The sequence below is a fragment of the Poecilia formosa genome, unplaced genomic scaffold (assembly GCF_000485575.1).
Source record: "Poecilia formosa unplaced genomic scaffold, Poecilia_formosa-5.1.2 Scaffold167, whole genome shotgun sequence".
Taxonomy (NCBI): Eukaryota; Metazoa; Chordata; class Actinopteri; order Cyprinodontiformes; family Poeciliidae; genus Poecilia; species Poecilia formosa.
The window spans coordinates 433,952-460,228 of NW_006800106.1; the positions used below are offsets into that span (position 1 = coordinate 433,952).

At 40.5% G+C, this 26,277-nt stretch overlaps 1 protein-coding gene across 1 annotated transcript in view; it reads left to right on the plus strand.

The window, feature by feature from the left end:
• The window catches only part of sema4c (sema domain, immunoglobulin domain (Ig), transmembrane domain (TM) and short cytoplasmic domain, (semaphorin) 4C), a 154,376-nt gene that overhangs the window by 115,028 nt on the left and 13,071 nt on the right, over positions 1 to 26,277 (plus strand). The window contains exons 6-12 of the mRNA XM_007564708.2: positions 2,106 to 2,204; positions 2,573 to 2,669; positions 4,472 to 4,591; positions 9,188 to 9,339; positions 12,058 to 12,233; positions 25,469 to 25,613; positions 25,977 to 26,190. Of these exons, the coding sequence (XP_007564770.1) occupies positions 2,106 to 2,204; positions 2,573 to 2,669; positions 4,472 to 4,591; positions 9,188 to 9,339; positions 12,058 to 12,233; positions 25,469 to 25,613; positions 25,977 to 26,190 (1,003 nt within the window). The remainder of the gene's footprint in view (positions 1 to 2,105; positions 2,205 to 2,572; positions 2,670 to 4,471; positions 4,592 to 9,187; positions 9,340 to 12,057; positions 12,234 to 25,468; positions 25,614 to 25,976; positions 26,191 to 26,277) is intronic.

Genomic DNA, 26,277 nt, shown 5'->3' on the forward strand with positions numbered 1-26,277 from the left:
TGTCCTCATCAACACCCACACCTGTGTTAATGGAGCAATCACTGAAACGATGTTAGCTGGTCCTTTTAAGGCAGGGCTGCAATGAAGTTGAAATGTGTTTTGGGGGATAAAGTTCATTTTCTAGGCGAATATTGACTTTGCAATTAATTGCTGTTAAGCTGATCACTCTTTATAACATTCTGGAGTATATGCAAATTGCCATTATAAAAACTGAAGCAGTAGACTTTGTAAATATTAACATTTGAATCATTCTCAAAACTTTTGGCCATGACTGTAGATTTAAGATTCAAAATGCTTTAAAAATTAATTTTCAGAACTAATTCTTTATTTAACTATATAAAGCCTAGTTCCAAGTCTTTTTAGGACATATACCTTTCTAAATCCTTTCTCTTGGATTCAGATTCTCATCATCAGCAGACAGATAGTGAGTTTTCCAGGGTCTGCACTTAAGCCTCACCGGGAGCCTCCATTTACTGAGGCTGCATGCTGTCCACGAGCAAAACATCCTTCCTTAATATTTTATAGTAACTCATATACTGGATGCACAACAGCAACTTTTGATGTGGTTTTCAGTGGAAAGGGGAAACAGTTCATCGGAGAGCAGGGGAAGCAGCAGAGTTTGAAAATGGCTCCAAGTAGAGTTAAAAAGTCCATGTTAAATAAAATTAGGAGGAGCTTAAAAGTATTCACACCCCTCGAACTTTTCCACATTTTGTCGCCTTTCAATTAAGATTAGCACAATTCAGCATACACTTGTGAAGTGGAGGGAAAATGATACAAGATTTGAAAATGTACTTTGTTGTTCCAAAATGAAATTGAAGTAACATGAATAAATCTGCAAGGAAAATGTAAACTTTGTTTAAAAAAAAACAAACAAAAAAAAACAATCTGGCTGTTACGCCAATTATTGTTTTGGCTTACAGATTTGCTAGGTTTTTCTGTATCAAGCTGGATTGTCTGGCCTGCTGTTGCAGAGACAATATCAACAAGACGCGGTGAATTATTCATTCCGCTGGTATGCATCGTTTCTGAGCATCTGTTTTTCTTTTCCATCCAAAGAGCTTCATTCTTCATTCCTTGCTGTGCAGACATGAAAGGGCAATCCCCATAAAGCGCTGCATAAATTATTCTGTTAATTATTCCCTGGAACTGTCGGTGACTTTTTTCATCATTTTAGATTATTCAGATAATTTGACACAGCATTGTATGTTAAGTGACGCTGAACGCTCGTACTGCTTCCTTTTCTACTCTTAACAGAAGAATGAAAGCGAGTTTGTTTATAAATGTATTTCTAGAGTTCTCATTGCAGACTTTCCTTGTAGACTTTTCTCACCTGCACCATGGTGGCAGGTTGGCTGTTCATCTTTAAAAAGTCTCAATATCTCTTAAATTCATTAAAGAAAATGTAAGTTGATCTTAAATATGTTAATCACAGTTTTGTCATGGCGAGACTTTACTTTATAAAGGTGGCTAAATCTACCAGTAGCAAACTGGCTAGCAAGATATTTAACTTGTAAGCAAGCTAATTAACTAGAAGGCTGACTAGCTTGCTTGTGAGGTAACTAGCAAGCTAACTAGAATGCTAGTTAGCTAGCTAGCTAGCCTATAAGGCTAATTAGAAGGTTAGCTAATATTCTAGCTAGTTAACTAAGGCTGATTATTTTTGCTAGCTCACAAGCAAGTATTAGCAGCTTGTTACAGGCTAACTAACTGGCTAATTTGCTAGATAGTTAGCTACTAAGCAAACTAGCTAGCTACTAAGCAAACAAACAAGCCTTTAGCAGCTAGTATATGACTCTCTAAGCCACTAGCTATCTATTGCCATTTTCATTATGTGAGAAGCAAAAAACTGCAGCCAAGAGACCCACAAATTTCACAGTTTTGGTTCCCTGTATGTCTTTTGTACATCTCTGTTGTGACAGAGGGCTTACAGTTTATTCATAATAGTCTTCAAAAGGTCTTAAAAGTTTTAAATTTGAGTTGGTGTAACCAGTGGTTAAAACATCTTTGCTTTAACAAACAACAAAGTTACTCCTGCTGCAGCTTTACTTTTTGAAAGAAAAACCCACTCCAATTATTCCCTTCTCCCACTCTTCCCTTCGCAGACTGAGTGCTTCAACTACATTCGCTTCCTGCAGAGCTACAACCACACACACCTCTACACCTGCGGCACCTACGCCTTCCAGCCCAAATGCAATTACATTGTAAGTATTCGTGTGTGTGTTTTTCTGTTTGGAGTCATGGCAAGCAGTGGCTGACAGGTGTCAACCTGACACGTCTGACCCCGGGGGGACCCATGCCGCCGTGTGACAAAACGAAAGTAAATGCAACAGAAGAGAAGCATAGCATACAGGGGGTCGGCTGAATAATGTGAGTGTTGCCGAGTGGGTTTCTAAGTGTGCGTGCGCATGTTACACTGATGCGACAGGACAACATGGCAAGGGTTCGTGCACCGGATGGACGAGGCTTGCAGCTCTGTCATGTGGGTCATAAATCAAACTGACCATGAACCACCTGTGCTCCCCTCATAGTTTTTTTTTGTGTGTGTGTGGGAATTTGTGTTTGGTTGCAGAAAGCGGACGATTTTACCCTCAACCCGGCAGCTCTGGAGGATGGGAAGGGAAAATGTCCATATGACCCTGCCAAAGGCCACACTGGTCTCATTGTGGGTAAGTTGACATAATTATAAACTGCGACGTTCTGCACGCCTCCCGTTTGTCATTATTCACTTGTAAGGAACAAAGCTTCTTGGTACTTTTTCTCAGTCAGTAGTTCTTCAAATTTTCCTGACAGTCTTCCAAGGCATCTTGAGACTTGGCTTTATTTTTCTTTTATTTTGTAATTCAGCTTTGAAGTTTGTGTGTTCCACCTCACAGAGACCTTTGAGTCATTTAGGCAAAGCAAATTGCCTTAGAGAATGAATCACAAATGTTTGTACCTCTTTAACTTTTTCACATTTTCTAACGCTACAAAATGGTTTTCAGCATTTTTTTATATAAATAAAAGTCTGTTCAGTATGCTAATAAAAGTTCAGTATGCATTTCTATCCAGCCCTCCACTTTTTACATCAAGTACAGTGATTTTTTTTCTCCACATTTTTGCCACAAAGTAGCTCGTGCTCAGGCAGTCATGAGAGTCTGTGGACGTCAGTTTTCAAGTCTTTCTACAGATTCTTAATTTGAGTTAGGCCTCTTTTGTAAGTAGATCAGTATTGTTGTTATCTGAGACTTTGATTGGAATGTAGCATTTAGCTAAATCTGATAATATGCACGACAACATTGTACGATCATTAACATTCTCTGTCCCATTTAACGGAAATCAGTCAATCTATTCCAGCTTTGTGGCGTCAACAGCAATCAGCTGTCAAGTCAACAGATTCTCCCACCAAATCCTCAGGAGTGACTGCAGGCCACTTTGGCTGCTTCTTTATTTAGTTATGTCCTTGTCCAGCACGAGTTGGTAGCTTTGCAATTGTGCAATACTCTCTGATGATGATGGTGGTGATGGATTGAACTCCATGCGGTATCCAAGGCTCAGCATATTGATTTCTAACCTGACCGTGCTTTAAACTCTGTCCACAACTTTATCCCCGACCTGTCTGCTGTTTTCCTTGGTCTTCATGATCCTGTTTATTCGCTAACGTTTTCTGTCTTTTCCTGAACCTAAGTTACACACAGAGCTACAAATGCAATACAAAACCACTTCTTTTAATTTGTAAAGAAAAACACATTTATGCTTTTCTTTACACTTCACAATTATGCTCTAGTGAGTTGCATCAACGCTTTTTGCATGGCGGTGTGAGGAGAAACAAACTGTTTTGAAGTGTACTTTGTCAAAAATGCAATTTGTTCCTGTTGTTATCGCTTAGTCTGCAGTGATGTTTGTCCTCTAGTTTGAGTTTAATCTGCAACAACATATTACTCAACGTACAAGAATCCAAACTAAAATGTTAATAGATCTTGAAAAAGTCCATGCCGTTTTCTCAGAAACATTTTGAAACCTTCCACAAACACAGTCTGCAGAGAATAATAGTAATAATACAAAGAAAATGAAATGGCTTGTTCACAATATTGTATGCATACAGATTATCTATTTGACCAATACTTTATTCTTAGAAAATACTAATTTTTGTCTGACCCTGTCAAGAAGACGCTCCCCGCCAGCTGCTGCTGTTGCTCCAACTGTGGAACCTGAACAAATTAAAAGAAGCATTAAACCCGGCAGAAACTCTCATCGCTTCAGCAGCCAATACAATTGAGCCGAGAGTCCAGAGGTGCAATTTAGCTTTTTATGCTGCATTCACTTGATTGTGGGCAGCTTTAGTGACCCCACAAACGGCCGTTCTTGCAGCATTTTTGTGCCTCCCAGCTGATACACAGAGGCTCTTTCAATGTACGCCTGTATTGTCTGTTGGGGAAAAAAAGAAGCTGAATTAATGTAAAGCTTGCTTTTTTTTTTTCTTTCTTTACAGATAAGGAGCTGTACTCAGCGACGCTCAACAACTTCCTGGGCACGGAGCCGGTCATTCTGAGAAACCTGGGCCAGCAGCATTACAGCATGAAGAGTGAATACTTGCCTGCCTGGCTAAACGGTGAGAGTGAAGAGAAAAAAACAATAATGTGTGAAAATGTGGAGCAGAAAGAGGTGGTCACTTCTAATAAAATAAAATTATGTAGAGATGAAAAGAAATGCACTGTCCTGCTGTTGTTGGACTCATCACACTTTCCCCTCAATCTGGCACAGTTAAAGCACAAGTCCAACGATAATGTACAGTTTCCAAGTAGATTTTTACCCTTACATTAAAGGTTAACCAGCGCTGGTATTATCTAATGGCTCATTACCCATCTGCATTACCTCATCAGGAAAAAAATCATTGACCCAGGGCAACTTCCCATTGTCCACTAAACCTCTGAGTGGATCAACATTATCGCTGTTGTCAGGTGAACTAGATGAGCTAGAAGTAACAAATTATAAGAAAACTGGGTTTTATACAATAAATGTACTTCCTCTAGAATCTTCTGCCATCATTTGTTCAATGAAGGTCAATTTTAAGAAGTCGGTTTAACTCCTTGGTCTGTTTGTCCTCTAGTTTGAGTTTAACAGCAACTAACTCTTGTACCGACCAGCGTTTTAAGAGCATTATGAATGAAAATTAAGACCTGTTGCAGCACAACGGAAATGTACAAAAGAAAGGTGAATATTTTACATTATATTTGTTTTTTTTTGCACAGAATGCATAACAACGTATGGGTTATGATTGGAAGTGAGCCAGTGACAAAAAACTGGTGACAAATTTACACTTTCCCATGATAGATTTAAGAAAAAGCTAATTAGCAAGGAGTCGTTAGCAGCTAGTCAGCTGTAGCCTCAACCACCTCGAATCACAGAACCAATGAAAATATGTTGCTTATACACGTCTTACAATAAAATGTAAGGCATGTGATTAACGTATTTAAAGGCAACTTAAATTTTTAAATGAATTTAAGACATTTCAAAACCGTACTTTTTGATACAAGAATTTAAGATGTTTTTGAGAAAAGCAGACACCCTGACTTTGTTGTCTGAATGGCAGGGTATCTATCACCTGCTAGCCTAGTGTAGCTTTTATTGCCTATACTTGCTGTTGTAAATAACCTGTACAGTTACAGAACAGGCAAACATTAGTGGCAGAAAGCAGAGGTACAGCTGTTTCCTGGAGGTGACCCCTGAGTCGTACTCAGCTTATGTCTCCAGTGAATACACACCACGTTGTGTGTGTTCTCACTTTGTCATCTCAGCGAGCTGGGACACCTCTCACACGGCCTCCAACTCCATAACCACCGTCGGCTATACATCACTGAGAGTCATCCATTAGAAACAAAATGAACATAACTCATAGTGCCAAGCTGAAAATAGATGTAGTTTTCTGGGAACATGAACTCGGCCGTTCTTAAACTAGTGCTGGAAATATGAGCTGTTGTGTTCTTACTAAAGATTAATGAAAAACTTGAGAGAGCTGTGTAAGTTACAATAAATGTTTTAAATAGAAATTTATTCATAAAGACAAGTTTCTCTCTCTCTTTCAATCCATGAAATGTTTTTTTTTTTTTCTCATATTCTTTGTCAAATTAAACACTTTTCTGCCCCGTCTGTGAAAAAAATTGGAACTTACTTTAAGCTAGTGGTATGGCTAATTTTGAAGTATTTACCTCTGTATGCTGCTGTAATTAACTGTATTGTATGAGAGCCATATATTTCTGGGCAGCTCTTGATATATGCGTTAGTACTACAAATGGCCCGTACTTGTTTATAAACATAATTCTGCTTCAGCTGTAGCTAGCAGCAGGTTAGCTTGCTAACGTCACCCTGTGTGTTTTTGGTTATAGAGTGGCCAGAAAAACCCTGTGAGATTTATTTTTTCAATAAAAACACATCTAATGTGTCCACAGATGTCTAGGTTAAAATTGGTCTGTATTTGCTCTAGAAGGGAACGTTATTTCAACATGTTATTAAAAGTCTAAATTTAGCCGCTTTTCAGTCGAGCATGGAAAGCATAAGAAAGAGAGCAGATTATGCTGGGGGCAAACGCAAGACCTCTCATTTATTAATACATGTAATAGACTTGTCACTGTTACAGAATTAAGGACTTTTTTGTGCTTTTCTTTTTGTTACAAATACAAATGAACTCCCTTTCCTCATCTGTCTGTGTCATTTATGTTACTGCAGTTCATTCAAAGAGATAGAAAAGTTAAATTTTTGCTGTAAAGTTGTCTGTTTTCCTGAAAACAAACATAACTGCCTCTGGTGATGTATAGAAAACATCTTGTCAGTGAACAACCTGTACTGTTTGCCTTTTACATTAAAATGCATGATCCTCGAAGCCTGTAAAAATTCAAAAATGTTGACATAAATACCTTTATATCTCTGTTTTTAGCTCTTGAATAAATAAACTGTTTTTTTCTACCTTTTCATACTATTACCACCAAATGGCAAAAAGGGTGAAATTCTTTCAAGTTGTATCAAATCAAGTTGTCTTTATGTAGCTATTTGTCTAATATGGCTTTTTGTGAACCTTACAGGCTATTTCTAAGTATAAGCTTTGACTGCTTTTAGACCGAAAAGTTTTGCTTTCTGTAAAGATAAAAGAAACGCAGACGGGTTGCAACTTGACGTCATGTGCAAAAAAATGTTCACTCACAATACCTACCGTTGGTTAAGCTTTCAAGTTGTCAACATAACACGCTAAATCTTTAGCGTATGTGTGATATATATATAGAAGAAAAGGAACACAGTGCTTTGCTACTAATTGTCAACACTATGACAGCTAACAAAGTCAGGAAAAAGTTTTAATTTTAAAAGAATAGTGAAGGAGAGGGAAATAGGTCAGTTATGCTAGCTTGACTTTGAAAATCTTAACACGTAGATGTGCTGTGGAATTCAACGTGTTTTGGCTCAGTTGAAAAAAGAAACCCACACATCAACTCTGACATATCATCAGCAGAGCAGGTGTTTAAATTAACTAATCAACCACTTATCAATAATCGCAAAAATAAACATAAAGCTTGAAAACATAATTACTGAATGTTCTGCTCTTTGTGTGGGAAATGTTTGCGTGTTTTTCATTGTTGAATCCTGATACATTAGTGGCGTCTGTTGCTTCATGTAACGTAGCCAACACAGAGAGTGTGAAGATGAGTACTCTTGAGTTGTTGTTCACCATTTTTTGCATTACTTTCCCTTTGCTGTGGCACACTGCACTGAATTAATGATACCTGCATCTCCAGGTTTCATTTTGTTAGCTGAATCGTTCTACCGCAGCAGCACTGCTACGGATGGCAAGTAAAAGAATCGTCTTTTTACTCTCCGGCTTTATGCGAATGCACAAAATTTCCAGATGCAAACGATAACATACAGCACGTCTATATTTCTAAATCACAGCTGCATTAACGTTATATCAGGTCTAATAGGTCCATGCGTTACCTTAGCAGGGCCTGTTTCTCTGTGGGAAGAAAGTAAAACTGGAACCCCAACACACTTTGAATTGGTGTAGCTTACCAATCCAAGCTAGTCTTTTAAATTACATTCAGCATTTTGATTTAGAACAAAAACCCACTTAAAATATGATTGATTAACTCAGGTTGAGGAGTAAAGACGGGCTACAGAAACGGTGGAAGCTAACGAGGATGTTTAATTTTCATCAAGCTTCACGTTGTTTTAAAAGACGAGCCTGAAATTTGAGGTGAAAAAAAACTGAGAGCATGAAGCTCACTCCTCAGCTACGACAAAGGATTGTTATCATTTGGGTCGAGGAGGCGGGGGACAGAGTGAGGCACTTGGAAAGAAATGAAGGGGAGAGAAGAGGATGAAGTCACAGCAGGAGAAATGGATGATGGAAAAACAAGACATTAGGAATGGTGATGAAGAGTCAGAGAGAGAGAGAGAGGTGAGAGGAGACGGGGAGGTAAGCGAAGAAAGGAGGCGCATACAGATGAGGCGCAGCTTCCGCCTCGCATGTCTGTTTATTATTCATACAGATATTGAAGTTTTTGTTATTTATTTAAGACCAGACCTGCGATGAAACCAGACTCACCTCAATTTAAGCCATTTCTGACCAAACTAAAAGCCTTCAATTGGTCTGGGCTTCGGTGAAGAGTTTACACCATCCCATTACGGCTGAAAATTTGACTCCTACCTTAAAAAGAATGGTCTGTCTGGGCAGCCAGTAAATTCACAGAATATATATTTTAAAAAAAACTTTTTGGCATAAAAATGAATTTGAAGCCCCAAGCAGCTAAGATTTTTTTCTTTAAAAAAAAAAGCGTGATTGTCTTGAAAAAGCAATATCTACAACCTAATGAGGCCCAGACACAGAGACATAAAAAAAGAAGACGGCAGTGACTGAGGAAAGGGGAAAACACAAAATGGATCGCTAATAGTGAGCAGAGGAAGAGACGGAGAGTGAGAAACGACTGGTGGAGAGGTGAGGCGAAGGGGGATGATGAAAGCAAATAGAGGAGGAGGTGAGAAAGGCCAACAGAGGATGAGATGGACGTGTCAAGCTAGCAAGCGTGGGGTGTGATTCAGGCCTGCAGGCTGAAACCGTCTCTGCTCACTTGTGATATATGTCAGCCAAGTAAAAATACACCCTCTGATCTCCTTTTTGTGCCTGTGTGTGTGTGTGTGTGTCTGTGTGTGTGTGTGTCCGCAGAGCCGGACTTTGTGGGCTCGGCCCTGGTGAGGGAGAGCAGCGGCAGCCAAGACGGCGACGACGACAAGATCTACTTCTTCTTCAGCGAGCGAGCGCTGGAGCTGGACTGCGACACCGAGCTCACCGTGGCCAGAGTGGCCCGCGTCTGCAAGGTAACCCGATCCGTCCCGGAGGCCGGCCCGGGCTCCGTAAACACACACCGATTCCAACGCCGATTGGCCTCAGCTAACGCAGTTAGAGTTAATACAGGAGCGCAGGGACGGATTTGACGTGAACTCGCGCTTCTCTGCAGACTCGTCTGGGAATCAGCTGTTTTCTGCTTCGTCCAGCTGTGCTGGCAGCTGTTTCTGAGAACTTAATAATGTGCTAACCATCGTGGGCTTCAACTAGAGAGCAGTTTCAGGAATAATCTAGTGCAGAGGGCAAAGCAAAAGTATTCCCCGTGTTTCACTTTGATAAAATAGAGAGTAGAAGGCAGAGGAAAATGATAGATGGATTTTCTACTGCACTAATTCAACATGTTCAGCCCCTTTAACTCTGATACCCCACTATAAAATACAGTTCAACTAATTACAGCCACTTCAAATTAAGCAATCAATCAAGTTTATTGCTATAACACGTTTCAGTGGTCTCTAATCAAAGTCTGGACTGAACTATTGAGACTCACTTTATTTAATTTGACTGAGTTTGATTTATTGTACAAGAAAGAATAAGCTAAATTTTACAACCTCCCTCTGGGCATGCAGATGTGGCACAGACCTGCCAGCTTTGCACTACGGGTCAAAGTTCAGACCTAAATCCAGCTGAGAATCTGTGGAAAGAGTTGGGAAAATGATCTCCTTCCAACAAGACTGAGACGTTTCAAAGAAGGCAAAACAATTCACCCCCCAAAAGCCTTGGCACTGCAGCGTAAGCTAGCTGTACAAAGCTAACTCATGTTCAGTAGGAACCAAAACAGCCGGATATCTTGTGCAGTAGAAGAACACAGCGGAGAGCGCGTGCTACCAAACAAAGAAAGGAGAATAAGAGTGATCAGTGGCTTTTAAATCGTTTATTTTAACCCAAAGCAGCAGGAGCAACACACTCTCGGCTCGTCGCCACCTTGCTTATATCGGCCCATGCGGAGACAGACAATCACACTGACGTGGACATATCTGCTAATTAATTATTCATTTTCAAAATAAATGGCCTCATTAGCAAAACTAATTAGCTTTGATGCTGCGCCGTCCTTACGGCCGCACGTCAGCAGCCTCTTCCCTGAGACGTGCTTGACTGTTCTTTAATGCACTGTGATGTTTGAATTGTTTGGATCACACTATATCCCGATAGCTTAATAATAGCGTTATTATTTTCCTTCTTTTTGCTTAGCACGCGTTGCACTGCTTCTGTGAGTTTTGCTGCTGCGCCACATGCATTTGCACCTTCTAAATCCTGTTTTACATCATCTGCAGAGGATAATAGGGACGATTCAACAAATTGGGTCTCCTTTGAGCACAAAGAAGAAGACAATCCAGCACCACCTGTCTACACATTTACCGTTTTTTTTTTTTTTTTTTTTTTTAATGAGCGTTATTATTTTCCTTCTTTTTGTCCTTCATATCAGGCTTCAATATCTGAGGGTCAGAATGGATTTGAAAGCCTTTACGTGCAATTACAACAGTTCAGTTGGCGGGGGCAAACTGAACAGATTTACTGCTGAGCAGATAAAGAGGGAGAATAAAGATGATATTTGTCTTTGATGGGGTGAAGGGGAGGCTAATGAAATGCAATATAACAAAGCGCTAAAAGAAATAGAAGAAGAAAAAGCCTGGGAGCTTAAAGAGCGTATCCAGATTGAAAAATAGGGTTCAGCAAAAATCATTTGTAATCCTACATTTCTGAGTTCAGCACCAAAAAATATCCGTCTGCTTAAACCACCGACTTGCCGTTTTATGTTATGTTGTCAGCGGACTATTACTTTGATCAGTTTGCGAAAAAGCAGAGTTCGGCTGTTTCTTTCTGCCGCGTTGGCTTTGAAGATGTCGTTTCCGTCTTTGTTTTTGTTCAACAACGTGTCGATACGGACCAGTCAGAGAACAACTGCCTTCAGAAGTCAGCTAATTAGTACATGAAGTCCATCTGTGTTTAATTTGGTCTCGGTAAAAGTCCAGCTGTTCTGTCAAGGCCTCCGAGGTTTGTTAGAGAACATCAGAGAACGAAGACAGTCATGAAGATCCAGGAGGACGGCAGACAGGTCAGGGATAAAACTGGAGAAAAAGCTTGAAGCAAAGTTAAGTTACAATGCAAAATCTGAAACTGTGGACATCTCACAGAGATCTGTTCATTCCTAGACCTGTCACAATAATCAATAATTCAGTTAATAACAAGATAAATTAAAACCAGCTTGATTGTTTACATTTACAAAAGTCTTTAGTTTAGTCCATTGGTCTCAACCAGTCCCTGTTTTTGAAGGACAGTTTTGTTTATAGAGACGTCATAATTCACTTTATCTGTTGGTTCTGATATTTATTTCTTTTGGTTATGTAAAATGTCTTCAAGTTCATTACTAAATGTTCACTACAAATGAATGTTTACTGATCTTTAAGAGTGTGTACTATTACCATTATTATTTTATCGCTTGGAAAAGGTCTAAGAAACAAAAACATCATCGCAGTAACTTTTATCGTCCAGCAGTAAGACAAGCCCATGGACGAGTTTCTCCAGGTCTTGCTGGGACATTAGTCCTTTAATCCTAGAAATGTTCTACAAGGCGATACAAGGCCGACTTTGTAACCATCTTTATGTGGCTCCGAAGGCTCACCTCAGATCCAAAGTGGACCACATGTGGAGTGAAAAGAGGGAGGCTCAGCTGCTGTGTGTGGCTCTTTCAGGGTGATCTGGGTGGCACCAGGACCCTGCAGAAGAAGTGGACCACCTTCCAGAAAGCCCGGCTGGAGTGCTCCCTGCCGGAGCGCCACGTTTCCTTCAACAACCTGCGGGCCGTCTTCACGCTGCCGGGGCCCGACTGGCGAGGGACGACCTTCTACGGCATCTTTCACGCTCAGTGGTCAGTATGAGAGGAAAAGGCACGCGGCCGGACGCCGGAGATGCATTACTCCATATTTCAGACTCAGCGGTAGAGTTAATTACCGCATTAGTGCTCCGCTGACCGCCCGCCGCAGACGTGTCAGAAGCCCTTAATGAAATCGCCGAGCGGCGAGTCGCTCTGATAAGATGGCTCCTCTGATGTACTTTGTGTGATTAGATATTTACAGTGTAATTGTGGGGTTTTAATTTAAGTTATTACTGTTACAGATGTGAGCCATTTAGAGCGCGCACCACTCGGGCGTCCTTGGATATGTTTTTATTGCTTTTATTAGAGGCTGAATGTCACACAGATTTAATGTGGTTTTAAATGGCGGTAAATCTGTTTCCTAAAGAGAACCGTTGTCTTGACCTTGAAAGATTCTACGACAACGACGAGCCGCAGCGTCAGGACCACGGTGGTGAGGTCTCCACTTAGAGAAACACTGAAAACGCTGGAGGATAATTTCATGTTTACAGCAGAAGCATAACATACACAGAAAAAACAATCAAAACTAGATAAATCCAACATTTATTCAGTCAGTACAGTTATTGGCCACTGTAGGAGTATTAAAACGTCCAAATCCAATATATTTATAAAGCACATTTTTTTAAAAACAGTACATTTGCTAAAGGTCCTGATATATAAAACAGATAAATCCAAGACATGAAACACTTTTAAAACAGAACAGAGACATTAAAAAGAGCCACTACTCAGGGCCAAACACTATTCATAAAAGATGTGCTTTTATTTTTTTAAGTTTAGTGGTCTTTATTGCGCAGTAAATAGACAGGAAGGAGAAGGAGAATGAGGATAAAATAATGATGTCTGTCTGATGTTAAAACACAGAAACAGAAAAAGTCTCCCTGAAGTTTCCACCTCGGACAACTAAGATCAGTTGATCTGAGGGAGATGAAGCTGAGAGGAGAAAAGGAGCAATAACATTTATCTATTAACCAGCCAACATTATGATTTTAAACATTAACTCTGATTCATTACAACACTGCAAACAACATTACCAAGTATTTTTGTCTAGTTTATGGAGCAAATTAGTGTGGAAAAAAAAGACAAAATCAACCTACAAGTAACTATTCAGCAAGATACAGGAGATTAATATTGATTTAAAAGGTAATAGTTCACTTATAATATGGAGAAAATGTCTTGTTATACATGAAAAAGTCTCCTGGTAGAACTGGTAGTTTTTTTAATCAATATTAAGCAATTATTTATTTAAAACAAGCTCCCATTTCTTGCTATAAAAGTGACTCGTAAGTTAGTTTTACCTTATTTCAAATGTCCTAAGATTTTTTTTTTCAAAGAGACCAGAAGCACTTTGTAAGATTTAAATCTTTCCGTCATAAACACAAATACGACGGCAATTTACAACTATTAACTAAACTATTGAATAAAGATTACAGCTGACAGATATACCCTCTGGTTTCAGCGTCACAACCCAGCTGCTTTATTTCCCCCTGGAAGCCAAAATCCATCACAGCCCTGGTAATTTCCTCCATAAATTAGACCTCTTAAACATTTATGATAAGACATGCCGAAAACATCTTCTTCTCTCTTCTATTTAGCAAACTTATTTAATATTTTAGATGTTGCAGCCACTTTGTAAAGACTGTAATTTGCTTGACCAATTGTAAAACTGTAGTGGTCCCAGCCAGGTACAGGTGGGGGTGGGGACTCTTTTGGAGGAAAGTTTGAGATGTTCTCTGTCTCCAGGCGGACGCCTTTGAAGTGAGCTTTTTGTATTCTTCAGTAAGATATCGTGTCGCGGCTTTGAACCGCAAGCTTTCTTTCTTCGTTTGGGGTTTCTTCAGCTGCTGAAAGGCTTCGACCTTACTGACCCCTTGCATGCTATTGTTTCATCTGAAAATTTCACGCATGTGCACAACGCTGAAGTGAAAAACGACTGTTCTTTTACATTCATAGCTGCGCTGCAACAGTAGAACGATTCAGTTAAATTGAAACCTGGAGATGTAGGGATTATTAATTTAGTGCACTGCACCACAAAATGCAGAACAACAGTTGAAGAGCAACTCAGACATTAGTATTATTCTTCTTTTTCAGCTACGTTACACACAGACTTGATGTCATAGCAACTGACAACAACGCCTCTACATATACCGAAGTTCACCACCAAGAAAATAAACATTTCCCACGCGAAGAACAGAACATTTAGTCTGTTANAATGAATTTAAGACATTTCAAAACCGTACTTTTTGATACAAGAATTTAAGATGTTTTTGAGAAAAGCAGACACACTGACTTTGTTGTCTGAATGGCAGGGTATCTATCACCTGCTAGCCTAGTGTAGCTTTTATTGCCTATACTTGCTGTTGTAAATAACCTGTACAGTTACAGAACAGGCAAACATTAGTGGCAGAAAGCAGAGGTACAGCTGTTTCCTGGAGGTGACCCCTGAGTCGTACTCAGCTTATGTCTCCAGTGAATACACACCACGTTGTGTGTGTTCTCACTTTGTCATCTCAGCGAGCTGGGACACCTCTCACACGGCCTCCAACTCCATAACCACCGTCGGCTATACATCACTGAGAGTCATCCATTAGAAACAAAATGAACATAACTCATAGTGCCAAGCTGAAAATAGATGTAGTTTTCTGGGAACATGAACTCGACCGTTCTTAAACTAGTGCTGGAAATATGAGCTGTTGTGTTCTTACTAAAGATTAATGAAAAACATGAGAGAGCTGTGTAAGATACAATAAATGTTTTAAATAGAAATTTATTCATAAAGACAAGTTTCTATCTCTCTGTCAATCCATGAAATGTTTTTTTTCTCTCATATTCTTTGTCAAATTAAACACTTTTCTGCCCCATCTGTGAAAAAAATTGGAACTTACTTTAAGCTAGTGGTATGGCTAATTTTGAAGTATTTACCTCTGTATGCTGCTGTAATTAACTGTATTGTATGAGAGCCATATATTTCTGGGCAGCTCTTGATATATGCGTTAGTACTACAAATGGCCCGTACTTGTTTATAAACATAATTCTGCTTCAGCTGTAGCTAGCAGCAGGTTAGCTTGCTAACGTCACCCTGTGTGTTTTTGGTTATAGAGTGGCCAGAAAAACCCTGTGAGATTTATTTTTTCAATAAAAACACATCTAATGTGTCCACAGATGTCTAGGTTAAAATTGGTCTGTATTTGCTCTAGAAGGGAGCGTTATTTCAACATGTTATTAAAAGTCTAAATTTAGCCGCTTTTCAGTCGAGCATGGAAAGCATAAGAAAGAGAGCAGATTATGCTGGGGGCAAACGCAAGACCTCTCATTTATTAATACATGTAATAGACTTGTCACTGTTACAGAATTAAGGACTTTTTTGTGCTTTTTTTTGTTACAAATACAAATGAACTCCCTTTCCTCATCTGTCTGTGTCATTTATGTTACTGCAGTTCATTCAAAGAGATAGAAAAGTTAAATTTTTGCTGTAAAGTTGTCTGTTTTCCTGAAAACAAACATAACTGCCTCTGGTGATGTATAGAAAACATCTTGTCAGTGAACAACCTGTACTGTTTGCCTTTTACATTAAAATGCATGATCCTCGAAGCCTGTAAAAATTCAAAAATGTTGACATAAATACCTTTATATCTCTGTTTTTAGCTCTTGAATAAATAAACTGTTTTTTTCTACCTTTTCATACTATTACCACCAAATGGCAAAAAGGGTGAAATTCTTTCAAGTTGTATCAAATCAAGTTGTCTTTATGTAGCTATTTGTCTAATATGGCTTTTTGTGAACCTTACAGGCTATTTCTAAGTATAAGCTTTGACTGCTTTTAGACCGAAAAGTTTTGCTTTCTGTAAAGATAAAAGAAACGCAGACGGGTTGCAACTTGACGTCATGTGCAAAAAAATGTTCACTCACAATACCTACCGTTGGTTAAGCTTTCAAGTTGTCAACATAACGCGCTAAATCTTTAGCGTATGTGTGATATATACATAAAAGAAAAGGAACACAGTGCTTTGCTACTAATTGTCAACACTATGACAGCTAACAAAGTCAGGAAAAAGTTTTAATTTTAAAAGAATAGTGAAGGAGAGGGAAGTAGGTCAGTTATGCTAGCTTGACTTTGAAAATCTTAACACGTAGATGTGCTGTGGAATTCAACGTGTTTTGGCTCAGTTGAAAAAAGAAACCCACACATCAACTCTGACATATCATCAGCAGAGCAGGTGTTCAAATTAACTAATCAACCACTTATCAATAATCGCAAAAATAAACATAAAGCTTGAAAACATAATTACTGAATGTTCTGCTCTTTGTGTGGGAAATGTTTGCGTGTTTTTCATTGTTGAATCCTGATACATTAGTGGCGTCTGTTGCTTCATGTAACGTAGCCAACACAGAGAGTGTGAAGATGAGTACTCTTGAGTTGTTGTTCACCATTTTTTGCATTACTTTCCCTTTGCTGTGGCACACTGCACTGAATTAATGATACCTGCATCTCCAGGTTTCATTTTGTTAGCTGAATCGTTCTACCGCAGCAGCACTGCTACGGATGGCAAGTAAAAGAATCGTCTTTTTACTCTCCGGCTTTATGCGAATGCACAAAATTTCCAGATGCAAACGATAACATACAGCACGTCTATATTTCTAAATCACAGCTGCATTAACGTTATATCAGGTCTAATAGGTCCATGCGTTACCTTAGCAGGGCCTGTTTCTCTGTGGGAAGAAAGTAAAACTGGAACCCCAACACACTTTGAATTGGTGTAGCTTACCAATCCAAGCTAGTCTTTTAAATTACATTCAGCATTTTGATTTAGAACAAAAACCCACTTAAAATATGATTGATTAACTCAGGTTGAGGAGTAAAGACGGGCTACAGAAACGGTGGAAGCTAACGAGGATGTTTAATTTTCATCAAGCTTCACGTTGTTTTAAAAGACGAGCCTGAAATTTGAGGTGAAAAAAAACTGAGAGCATGAAGCTCACTCCTCAGCTACGACAAAGGATTGTTATCATTTGGGTCGAGGAGGCGGGGGACAGAGTGAGGCACTTGGAAAGAAATGAAGGGGAGAGAAGAGGATGAAGTCACAGCAGGAGAAATGGATGATGGAAAAACAAGACATTAGGAATGGTGATGAAGAGTCAGAGAGAGAGAGAGAGGTGAGAGGAGACGGGGAGGTAAGCGAAGAAAGGAGGCGCATACAGATGAGGCGCAGCTTCCGCCTCGCATGTCTGTTTATTATTCATACAGATATTGAAGTTTTTGTTATTTATTTAAGACCAGACCTGCGATGAAACCAGACTCACCTCAATTTAAGCCATTTCTGACCAAACTAAAAGCCTTCAATTGGTCTGGGCTTCGGTGAAGAGTTTACACCATCCCATTACGGCTGAAAATTTGACTCCTACCTTAAAAAGAATGGTCTGTCTGGGCAGCCAGTAAATTCACAGAATATATATTTTAAAAAAAACTTTTTGGCATAAAAATGAATTTGAAGCCCCAAGCAGCTAAGATTTTTTTCTTTAAAAAAAAAAGCGTGATTGTCTTGAAAAAGCAATATCTACAACCTAATGAGGCCCAGACACAGAGACATAAAAAAAGAAGACGGCAGTGACTGAGGAAAGGGGAAAACACAAAATGGATCGCTAATAGTGAGCAGAGGAAGAGACGGAGAGTGAGAAACGACTGGTGGAGAGGTGAGGCGAAGGGGGATGATGAAAGCAAATAGAGGAGGAGGTGAGAAAGGCCAACAGAGGATGAGATGGACGTGTCAAGCTAGCAAGCGTGGGGTGTGATTCAGGCCTGCAGGCTGAAACCGTCTCTGCTCACTTGTGATATATGTCAGCCAAGTAAAAATACACCCTCTGATCTCCTTTTTGTGCCTGTGTGTGTGTGTGTGTGTCTGTGTGTGTGTGTGTCCGCAGAGCCGGACTTTGTGGGCTCGGCCCTGGTGAGGGAGAGCAGCGGCAGCCAAGACGGCGACGACGACAAGATCTACTTCTTCTTCAGCGAGCGAGCGCTGGAGCTGGACTGCGACACCGAGCTCACCGTGGCCAGAGTGGCCCGCGTCTGCAAGGTAACCCGATCCGTCCCGGAGGCCGGCCCGGGCTCCGTAAACACACACCGATTCCAACGCCGATTGGCCTCAGCTAACGCAGTTAGAGTTAATACAGGAGCGCAGGGACGGATTTGACGTGAACTCGCGCTTCTCTGCAGACTCGTCTGGGAATCAGCTGTTTTCTGCTTCGTCCAGCTGTGCTGGCAGCTGTTTCTGAGAACTTAATAATGTGCTAACCATCGTGGGCTTCAACTAGAGAGCAGTTTCAGGAATAATCTAGTGCAGAGGGCAAAGCAAAAGTATTCCCCGTGTTTCACTTTGATAAAATAGAGAGTAGAAGGCAGAGGAAAATGATAGATGGATTTTCTACTGCACTAATTCAACATGTTCAGCCCCTTTAACTCTGATACCCCACTATAAAATACAGTTCAACTAATTACAGCCACTTCAAATTAAGCAATCAATCAAGTTTATTGCTATAACACGTTTCAGTGGTCTCTAATCAAAGTCTGGACTGAACTATTGAGACTCACTTTATTTAATTTGACTGAGTTTGATTTATTGTACAAGAAAGAATAAGCTAAATTTTACAACCTCCCTCTGGGCATGCAGATGTGGCACAGACCTGCCAGCTTTGCACTACGGGTCAAAGTTCAGACCTAAATCCAGCTGAGAATCTGTGGAAAGAGTTGGGAAAATGATCTCCTTCCAACAAGACTGAGACGTTTCAAAGAAGGCAAAACAATTCACCCCCCAAAAGCCTTGGCACTGCAGCGTAAGCTAGCTGTACAAAGCTAACTCATGTTCAGTAGGAACCAAAACAGCCGGATATCTTGTGCAGTAGAAGAACACAGCGGAGAGCGCGTGCTACCAAACAAAGAAAGGAGAATAAGAGTGATCAGTGGCTTTTAAATCGTTTATTTTAACCCAAAGCAGCAGGAGCAACACACTCTCGGCTCGTCGCCACCTTGCTTATATCGGCCCATGCGGAGACAGACAATCACACTGACGTGGACATATCTGCTAATTAATTATTCATTTTCAAAATAAATGGCCTCATTAGCAAAACTAATTAGCTTTGATGCTGCGCCGTCCTTACGGCCGCACGTCAGCAGCCTCTTCCCTGAGACGTGCTTGACTGTTCTTTAATGCACTGTGATGTTTGAATTGTTTGGATCACACTATATCCCGATAGCTTAATAATAGCGTTATTATTTTCCTTCTTTTTGCTTAGCACGCGTTGCACTGCTTCTGTGAGTTTTGCTGCTGCGCCACATGCATTTGCACCTTCTAAATCCTGTTTTACATCATCTGCAGAGGATAATAGGGACGATTCAACAAATTGGGTCTCCTTTGAGCACAAAGAAGAATACAATCCAGCACCACCTGTCTACACATTTACCGTTTTTTGTTTTTTTTAATGAGCGTTATTTTCCTTCTTTTTGTCCTTCATATCAGGCTTCAATATCTGAGGGTCAGAATGGATTTGAAAGCCTTTACGTGCAATTACAACAGTTCAGTTGGCGGGGGCAAACTGAACAGATTTACTGCTGAGCAGATAAAGAGGGAGAATAAAGATGATATTTGTCTTTGATGGGGTGAAGGGGAGGCTAATGAAATGCAATATAACAAAGCGCTAAAAGAAATAGAAGAAGAAAAAGCCTGGGAGCTTAAAGAGCGTATCCAGATTGAAAAATAGGGTTCAGCAAAAATCATTTGTAATCCTACATTTCTGAGTTCAGCACCAAAAAATATCCGTCTGCTTAAACCACCGACTTGCCGTTTTATGTTATGTTGTCAGCGGACTATTACTTTGATCAGTTTGCGAAAAAGCAGAGTTCGGCTGTTTCTTTCTGCCGCGTTGGCTTTGAAGATGTCGTTTCCGTCTTTGTTTTTGTTCAACAACGTGTCGATACGGACCAGTCAGAGAACAACTGCCTTCAGAAGTCAGCTAATTAGTACATGAAGTCCATCTGTGTTTAATTTGGTCTCGGTAAAAGTCCAGCTGTTCTGTCAAGGCCTCCGAGGTTTGTTAGAGAACATCAGAGAACGAAGACAGTCATGAAGATCCAGGAGGACGGCAGACAGGTCAGGGATAAAACTGGAGAAAAAGCTTGAAGCAAAGTTAAGTTACAATGCAAAATCTGAAACTGTGGACATCTCACAGAGATCTGTTCATTCCTAGACCTGTCACAATAATCAATAATTCAGTTAATAACAAGATAAATTAAAACCAGCTTGATTGTTTACATTTACAAAAGTCTTTAGTTTAGTCCATTGGTCTCAACCAGTCCCTGTTTTTGAAGGACAGTTTTGTTTATAGAGACGTCATAATTCACTTTATCTGTTGGTTCTGATATTTATTTCTTTTGGTTATGTAAAATGTCTTCAAGTTCATTACTAAATGTTCACTACAAATGAATGTTTACTGATCTTTAAGAGTGTGTACTATTACCATTATTATTTTATCGCTTGGAAAAGGTCTAAGAAACAAAAACATCATCGCAGTAACTTTTATCGTCCAGCAGTAAGACAAGCCCATGGACGAGTTTCTCCAGGTCTTGCTGGGACATTAGTCCTTTAATCCTAGAAATGTTCTACAAGGCGATACAAGGCCGACTTTGTAACCATCTTTATGTGGCTCCGAAGGCTCACCTCAGATCCAAAGTGGACCACATGTGGAGTGAAAAGAGGGAGGCTCAGCTGCTGTGTGTGGCTCTTTCAGGGTGATCTGGGTGGCACCAGGACCCTGCAGAAGAAGTGGACCACCTTCCAGAAAGCCCGGCTGGAGTGCTCCCTGCCGGAGCGCCACGTTTCCTTCAACAACCTGCGGGCCGTCTTCACGCTGCCGGGGCCCGACTGGCGAGGGACGACCTTCTACGGCATCTTTCACGCTCAGTGGTCAGTATGAGAGGAAAAGGCACGCGGCCGGACGCCGGAGATGCATTACTCCATATTTCAGACTCAGCGGTAGAGTTAATTACCGCATTAGTGCTCCGCTGACCGCCCGCCGCAGACGTGTCAGAAGCCCTTAATGAAATCGCCGAGCGGCGAGTCGCTCTGATAAGATGGCTCCTCTGATGTACTTTGTGTGATTAGATATTTACAGTGTAATTGTGGGGTTTTAATTTAAGTTATTACTGTTACAGATGTGAGCCATTTAGAGCGCGCACCACTCGGGCGTCCTTGGATATGTTTTTATTGCTTTTATTAGAGGCTGAATGTCACACAGATTTAATGTGGTTTTAAATGGCGGTAAATCTGTTTCCTAAAGAGAACCGTTGTCTTGACCTTGAAAGATTCTACGACAACGACGAGCCGCAGCGTCAGGACCACGGTGGTGAGGTCTCCACTTAGAGAAACACTGAAAACGCTGGAGGATAATTTCATGTTTACAGCAGAAGCATAACATACACAGAAAAAACAATCAAAACTAGATAAATCCAACATTTATTCAGTCAGTACAGTTATTGGCCACTGTAGGAGTATTAAAACGTCCAAATCCAATATATTTATAAAGCACATTTTTTTAAAAACAGTACATTTGCTAAAGGTCCTGATATATAAAACAGATAAATCCAAGACATGAAACACTTTTAAAACAGAACAGAGACATTAAAAAGAGCCACTACTCAGGGCCAAACACTATTCATAAAAGATGTGCTTTTATTTTTTTAAGTTTAGTGGTCTTTATTGCGCAGTAAATAGACAGGAAGGAGAAGGAGAATGAGGATAAATAATGATGTCTGTCTGATGTTAAAACACAGAAACAGAAAAAGTCTCCCTGAAGTTTCCACCTCGGACAACTAAGATCAACTGATCTGAGGGAGATGAAGCTGAGAGGAGAAAAGGAGCAATAACATTTATCTATTTACCAGCCAACATTATGATTTTAAACATTAACTCTGATTCATTACAACACTGCAAACAACATTACCAAGTATTTTTGTCTAGTTTATGGAGCAAATTAGTGTGGAAAAAAAGACAAAATCAACCTACAAGTAACTATTCAGCAAGATACAGGAGATTAATATTGATTTAAAAGGTAATAGTTCACTTATAATATGGAGAAAATGTCTTGTTATACATGAAAAAGTCTCCTGGTAGAACTGGTAGTTTTTTTAATCAGTATTAAGCAATTATTTATTTAAAACAAGCTCCCATTTCTTGCTATAAAAGTGACTCGTAAGTTAGTTTTACCTTATTTCAAATGTCCTAAGATTTTTTTTTTCAAAGAGACCAGAAGCACTTTGTAAGATTTAAATCTTTCCGTCATAAACACAAATACGACGGCAATTTACAACTATTAACTAAACTATTGAATAAAGATTACAGCTGACAGATATACCCTCTGGTTTCAGCGTCACAACCCAGCTGCTTTATTTCCCCCTGGAAGCCAAAATCCATCACAGCCCTGGTAATTTCCTCCATAAATTAGACCTCTTAAACATTTATGATAAGACATGCCGAAAACATCTTCTTCTCTCTTCTATTTAGCAAACTTATTTAATATTTTAGATGTTGCAGCCACTTTGTAAAGACTGTAATTTGCTTGACCAATTGTAATACTGTAGTGGTCCCAGCCAGGTACAGGTGGGGGTGGGGACTCTTTTGGAGGAAAGTTTGAGATGTTCTCTGTCTCCAGGCGGACGCCTTTGAAGTGAGCTTTTTGTATTCTTCAGTAAGATATCGTGTCGCGGCTTTGAACCGCAAGCTTTCTTTCTTCGTTTGGGGTTTCTTCAGCTGCTGAAAGGCTTCGACCTTACTGACCCCTTGCATGCTATTGTTTCATCTGAAAATTTCACGCATGTGCACAACGCTGAAGTGAAAAACGACTGTTCTTTTACATTCATAGCTGCGCTGCAACAGTAGAACGATTCAGTTAAATTGAAACCTGGAGATGTAGGGATTATTAATTTAGTGCACTGCACCACAAAATGCAGAACAACAGTTGAAGAGCAACTCAGACATTAGTATTATTCTTCTTTTTCAGCTACGTTACACACAGACTTGATGTCATAGCAACTGACAACAACGCCTCTACATATACCGAAGTTCACCACCAAGAAAATAAACATTTCCCACGCGAAGAACAGAACATTTAGTCTGTTACAGTTTTATGTTTTTAGACTTGTTGTTTATTTTGCAAGTATTAAATGATCGCTATGGTAGATTAGCTACCACTGATATTAGCTGATTTAACACAGTGGTGGTTGGTTAGCTAATTTAAGCAGCTGCTCTACTGATGATCTGTCAGAGTTGGTGTGCGAGTCGCCTTTTTCTTTATTTTGTAACTAAACCAAAACACACAGAATTCCACAGCACGTCTACTTGTTAAGCTTGTCAAAGTCAAGCTAGCATAGCTACTTTTTTTTTTATTGAATCTTTTTCCTGACGTCATAGTGTTGACTATTAGTAGCAAAAGCACTCCGTTCTTTTTTCCTTTACATATCACACATTTAAGATTTAGCGTGGTATATTGACAACCGAACAGCTAAAACCAAAGGTAGTCATCATCAGTGAGCATCTTTTTGCCCTCCAGCAGGAAAAGGGCGCGGGACTTTGGGCGTGTGACGTTATGCTGCAACGGCTCTATACCGCCTCACCTTGATAGAGATAACATTAGTCAGAAGGTCACCGTCGATGCTTTTTGCTTAACCCATTAGGAATTTAACGCTGCCATCTAGTTTTGACATTATAAAATCAGCAGCTCTCCTCCCAATTTGCCCCCATCCAGATAAATCACGACATAAGCTCATAAAAACAATCTTATTCGGTTGTTTGCAGCTTTGTGAAAGCACTGCAGTGTGCAATCCATTTTGAAGCTAAATCTAAAACCATGTACATCAATAAATGTTTCCAACAATAACACAAAAAAAAAACAGCAGGAGGCTGAAAATTGTGACTTTTACAGATCCCTGAGTACAAGTGCACAACATTTTTTTGGTAAGCGGCATTGCCTGCATGTCAGTGTCTGAGTGGCTGAATACAGAAGGGAAAGAAACTCATTCCCAGTGGATGAGAATGGAAATCAAATGTCATATGATGGTGACAAATGTAATTTAATCTGCCTGGGTCACGAGTCAACAGCCAGTTTTAGTCCCACTTGCTGTGTGAGATGTGTGTGTGCGTATGCGAGTGTGCATGCGTGTGTGTGTGTGTAAGAAAAATAGCCTCAATATTAAACGAAATGCAACTCTTGAGTCACAGCAGCCGCCACTTGCCTAAATTATTTACAAGAGTTTAAACATCAGATGCATTTGCCACAAAAAGTGGAAAATGTATCAATATGGCAGTTTATTCAATACAAAAACTGCAGCAACGTGAATAATCCAGCTTCTCCCGACACAATCTGTCTGCCTTTTCTTTTTCACACTTTGTTACCGTCCAACCACAAACGTCAGCGGATTTCGTCAGGATTTCATGCGACAGAGCGGCGCAAAATGCAGCAACGACGTCATGAAGTGCAAGGAAAGTTACTCATTTTAGACAGTTTTCAAAATTGTTTGCGAATCTGAAAAGTGTGGCTGGGATTTCGTAAGCCGCCATCACAGATTTTTGAGTTGTGTCAACGTCAGCTTTGCACATCCAGTTACTAAAATGGTCGTCACTCGTTTCTTTTGCTAATGTACCATTGCAACATGTCATGTACTGAGATGTATAATAAATGTCTTTTGTTTTAAAGAGCTTTTGCTAAGACTGGAAGATAATAATAAAAATAAAATGAGAATTCTGACTTTTTTTGAATTGACGCCTGTCTACATCAGTTTTCAAGTTTAACAATCGATTGTCAAATCAAATCAAAACTCTACAAGAACTCTTTGTGATAAATGACAGAAATACCCCAACTTGGGATATCGTTTGTAACATTTAGGTTGTTTCTGAAGCATTTTGTTGCAGTAGATTCTATTGAGAGACATTGAAGTGAAGGCGGCTTTATTAGTAGCAATGGGATTTGTTAAAACCCTTTTACAAGACATATTTCTATGTATAGAAATGACTATTTTTTGTTGCTCACATTCACTTGACATGCCAGTGACAGACGCGTTTCTCTCTTATTTTCACGTCCTCCGTCCCGTTTGGCCCGTGTCAGGCTTTCATTCAGCAGACAGATAATTCATCCGTCACTTTTTCCCCGCCGCACACGGCTGACTGCCTTCCTCTCTTGTCGTGTTTCAGGGGCGACGTGGACGTGTCGGCCGTGTGCCAGTACCAGATCGGCGACGTGAAGAAGGTGTTCGAGGGCTCCTACAAGGAGTACAGGGAGGCGTCCCAGAGATGGGGGCGATACACGGGCGCCACCCCCAGCCCGCGGCCCGGATCGGTACGAAACCCCACTCAGAGTCCAGGGACATTTCAGGAAGCAGGAAAAAAAACAGCGTGAGAAGCAGGAGAGGTGGGATGAGAGAGGTAATGAGGGAGGCAGCGGGGAGGAAAAGAAACAGGTGATAGAGAGAGAAGTGTGGAGGTGGAAAACAGTTGAAGCTGGCACGTCACAAAAAAGCTCAGGGCATAATGGGCCAGGACGGAAAGGAAGGAAGGTAATGGAGCAAACGGAGGGGAGGCAGGGCAGTCAACCTCCACGCCAACTAACCATGCCAACCTGCGCCAGCGCCAACTAAGAAGTCTCCTTCCCTCCATTCTCCCCTCTCTCTCCCCGTCTCTCCATCCTCTCCCTGCGCCGCAGTGCATAACTAACTCAGACAGGGAGAACGGCTACAACAGCTCCCTGCAGCTGCCCGACGCCACGCTCAACTTCGCCAAGAAACACCCACTGATGGAGGACAAAGCTCTGGGTCGCCCCCTGCTGCTGACCAAGGGCGTCAACTTCACCAAGCTGGCGGTGGACCGGGTCAGCGGCCTGGACCAGCGGGCGTACAACATGCTGTTCATCGGCACAGGTAGGGAGAGGCTCCGTCACCTTGGATATCAGGGAAAACATCGGTGTGTTTTTATGGAAAAATATAAACTCCTGTAAAAAAAAAAAA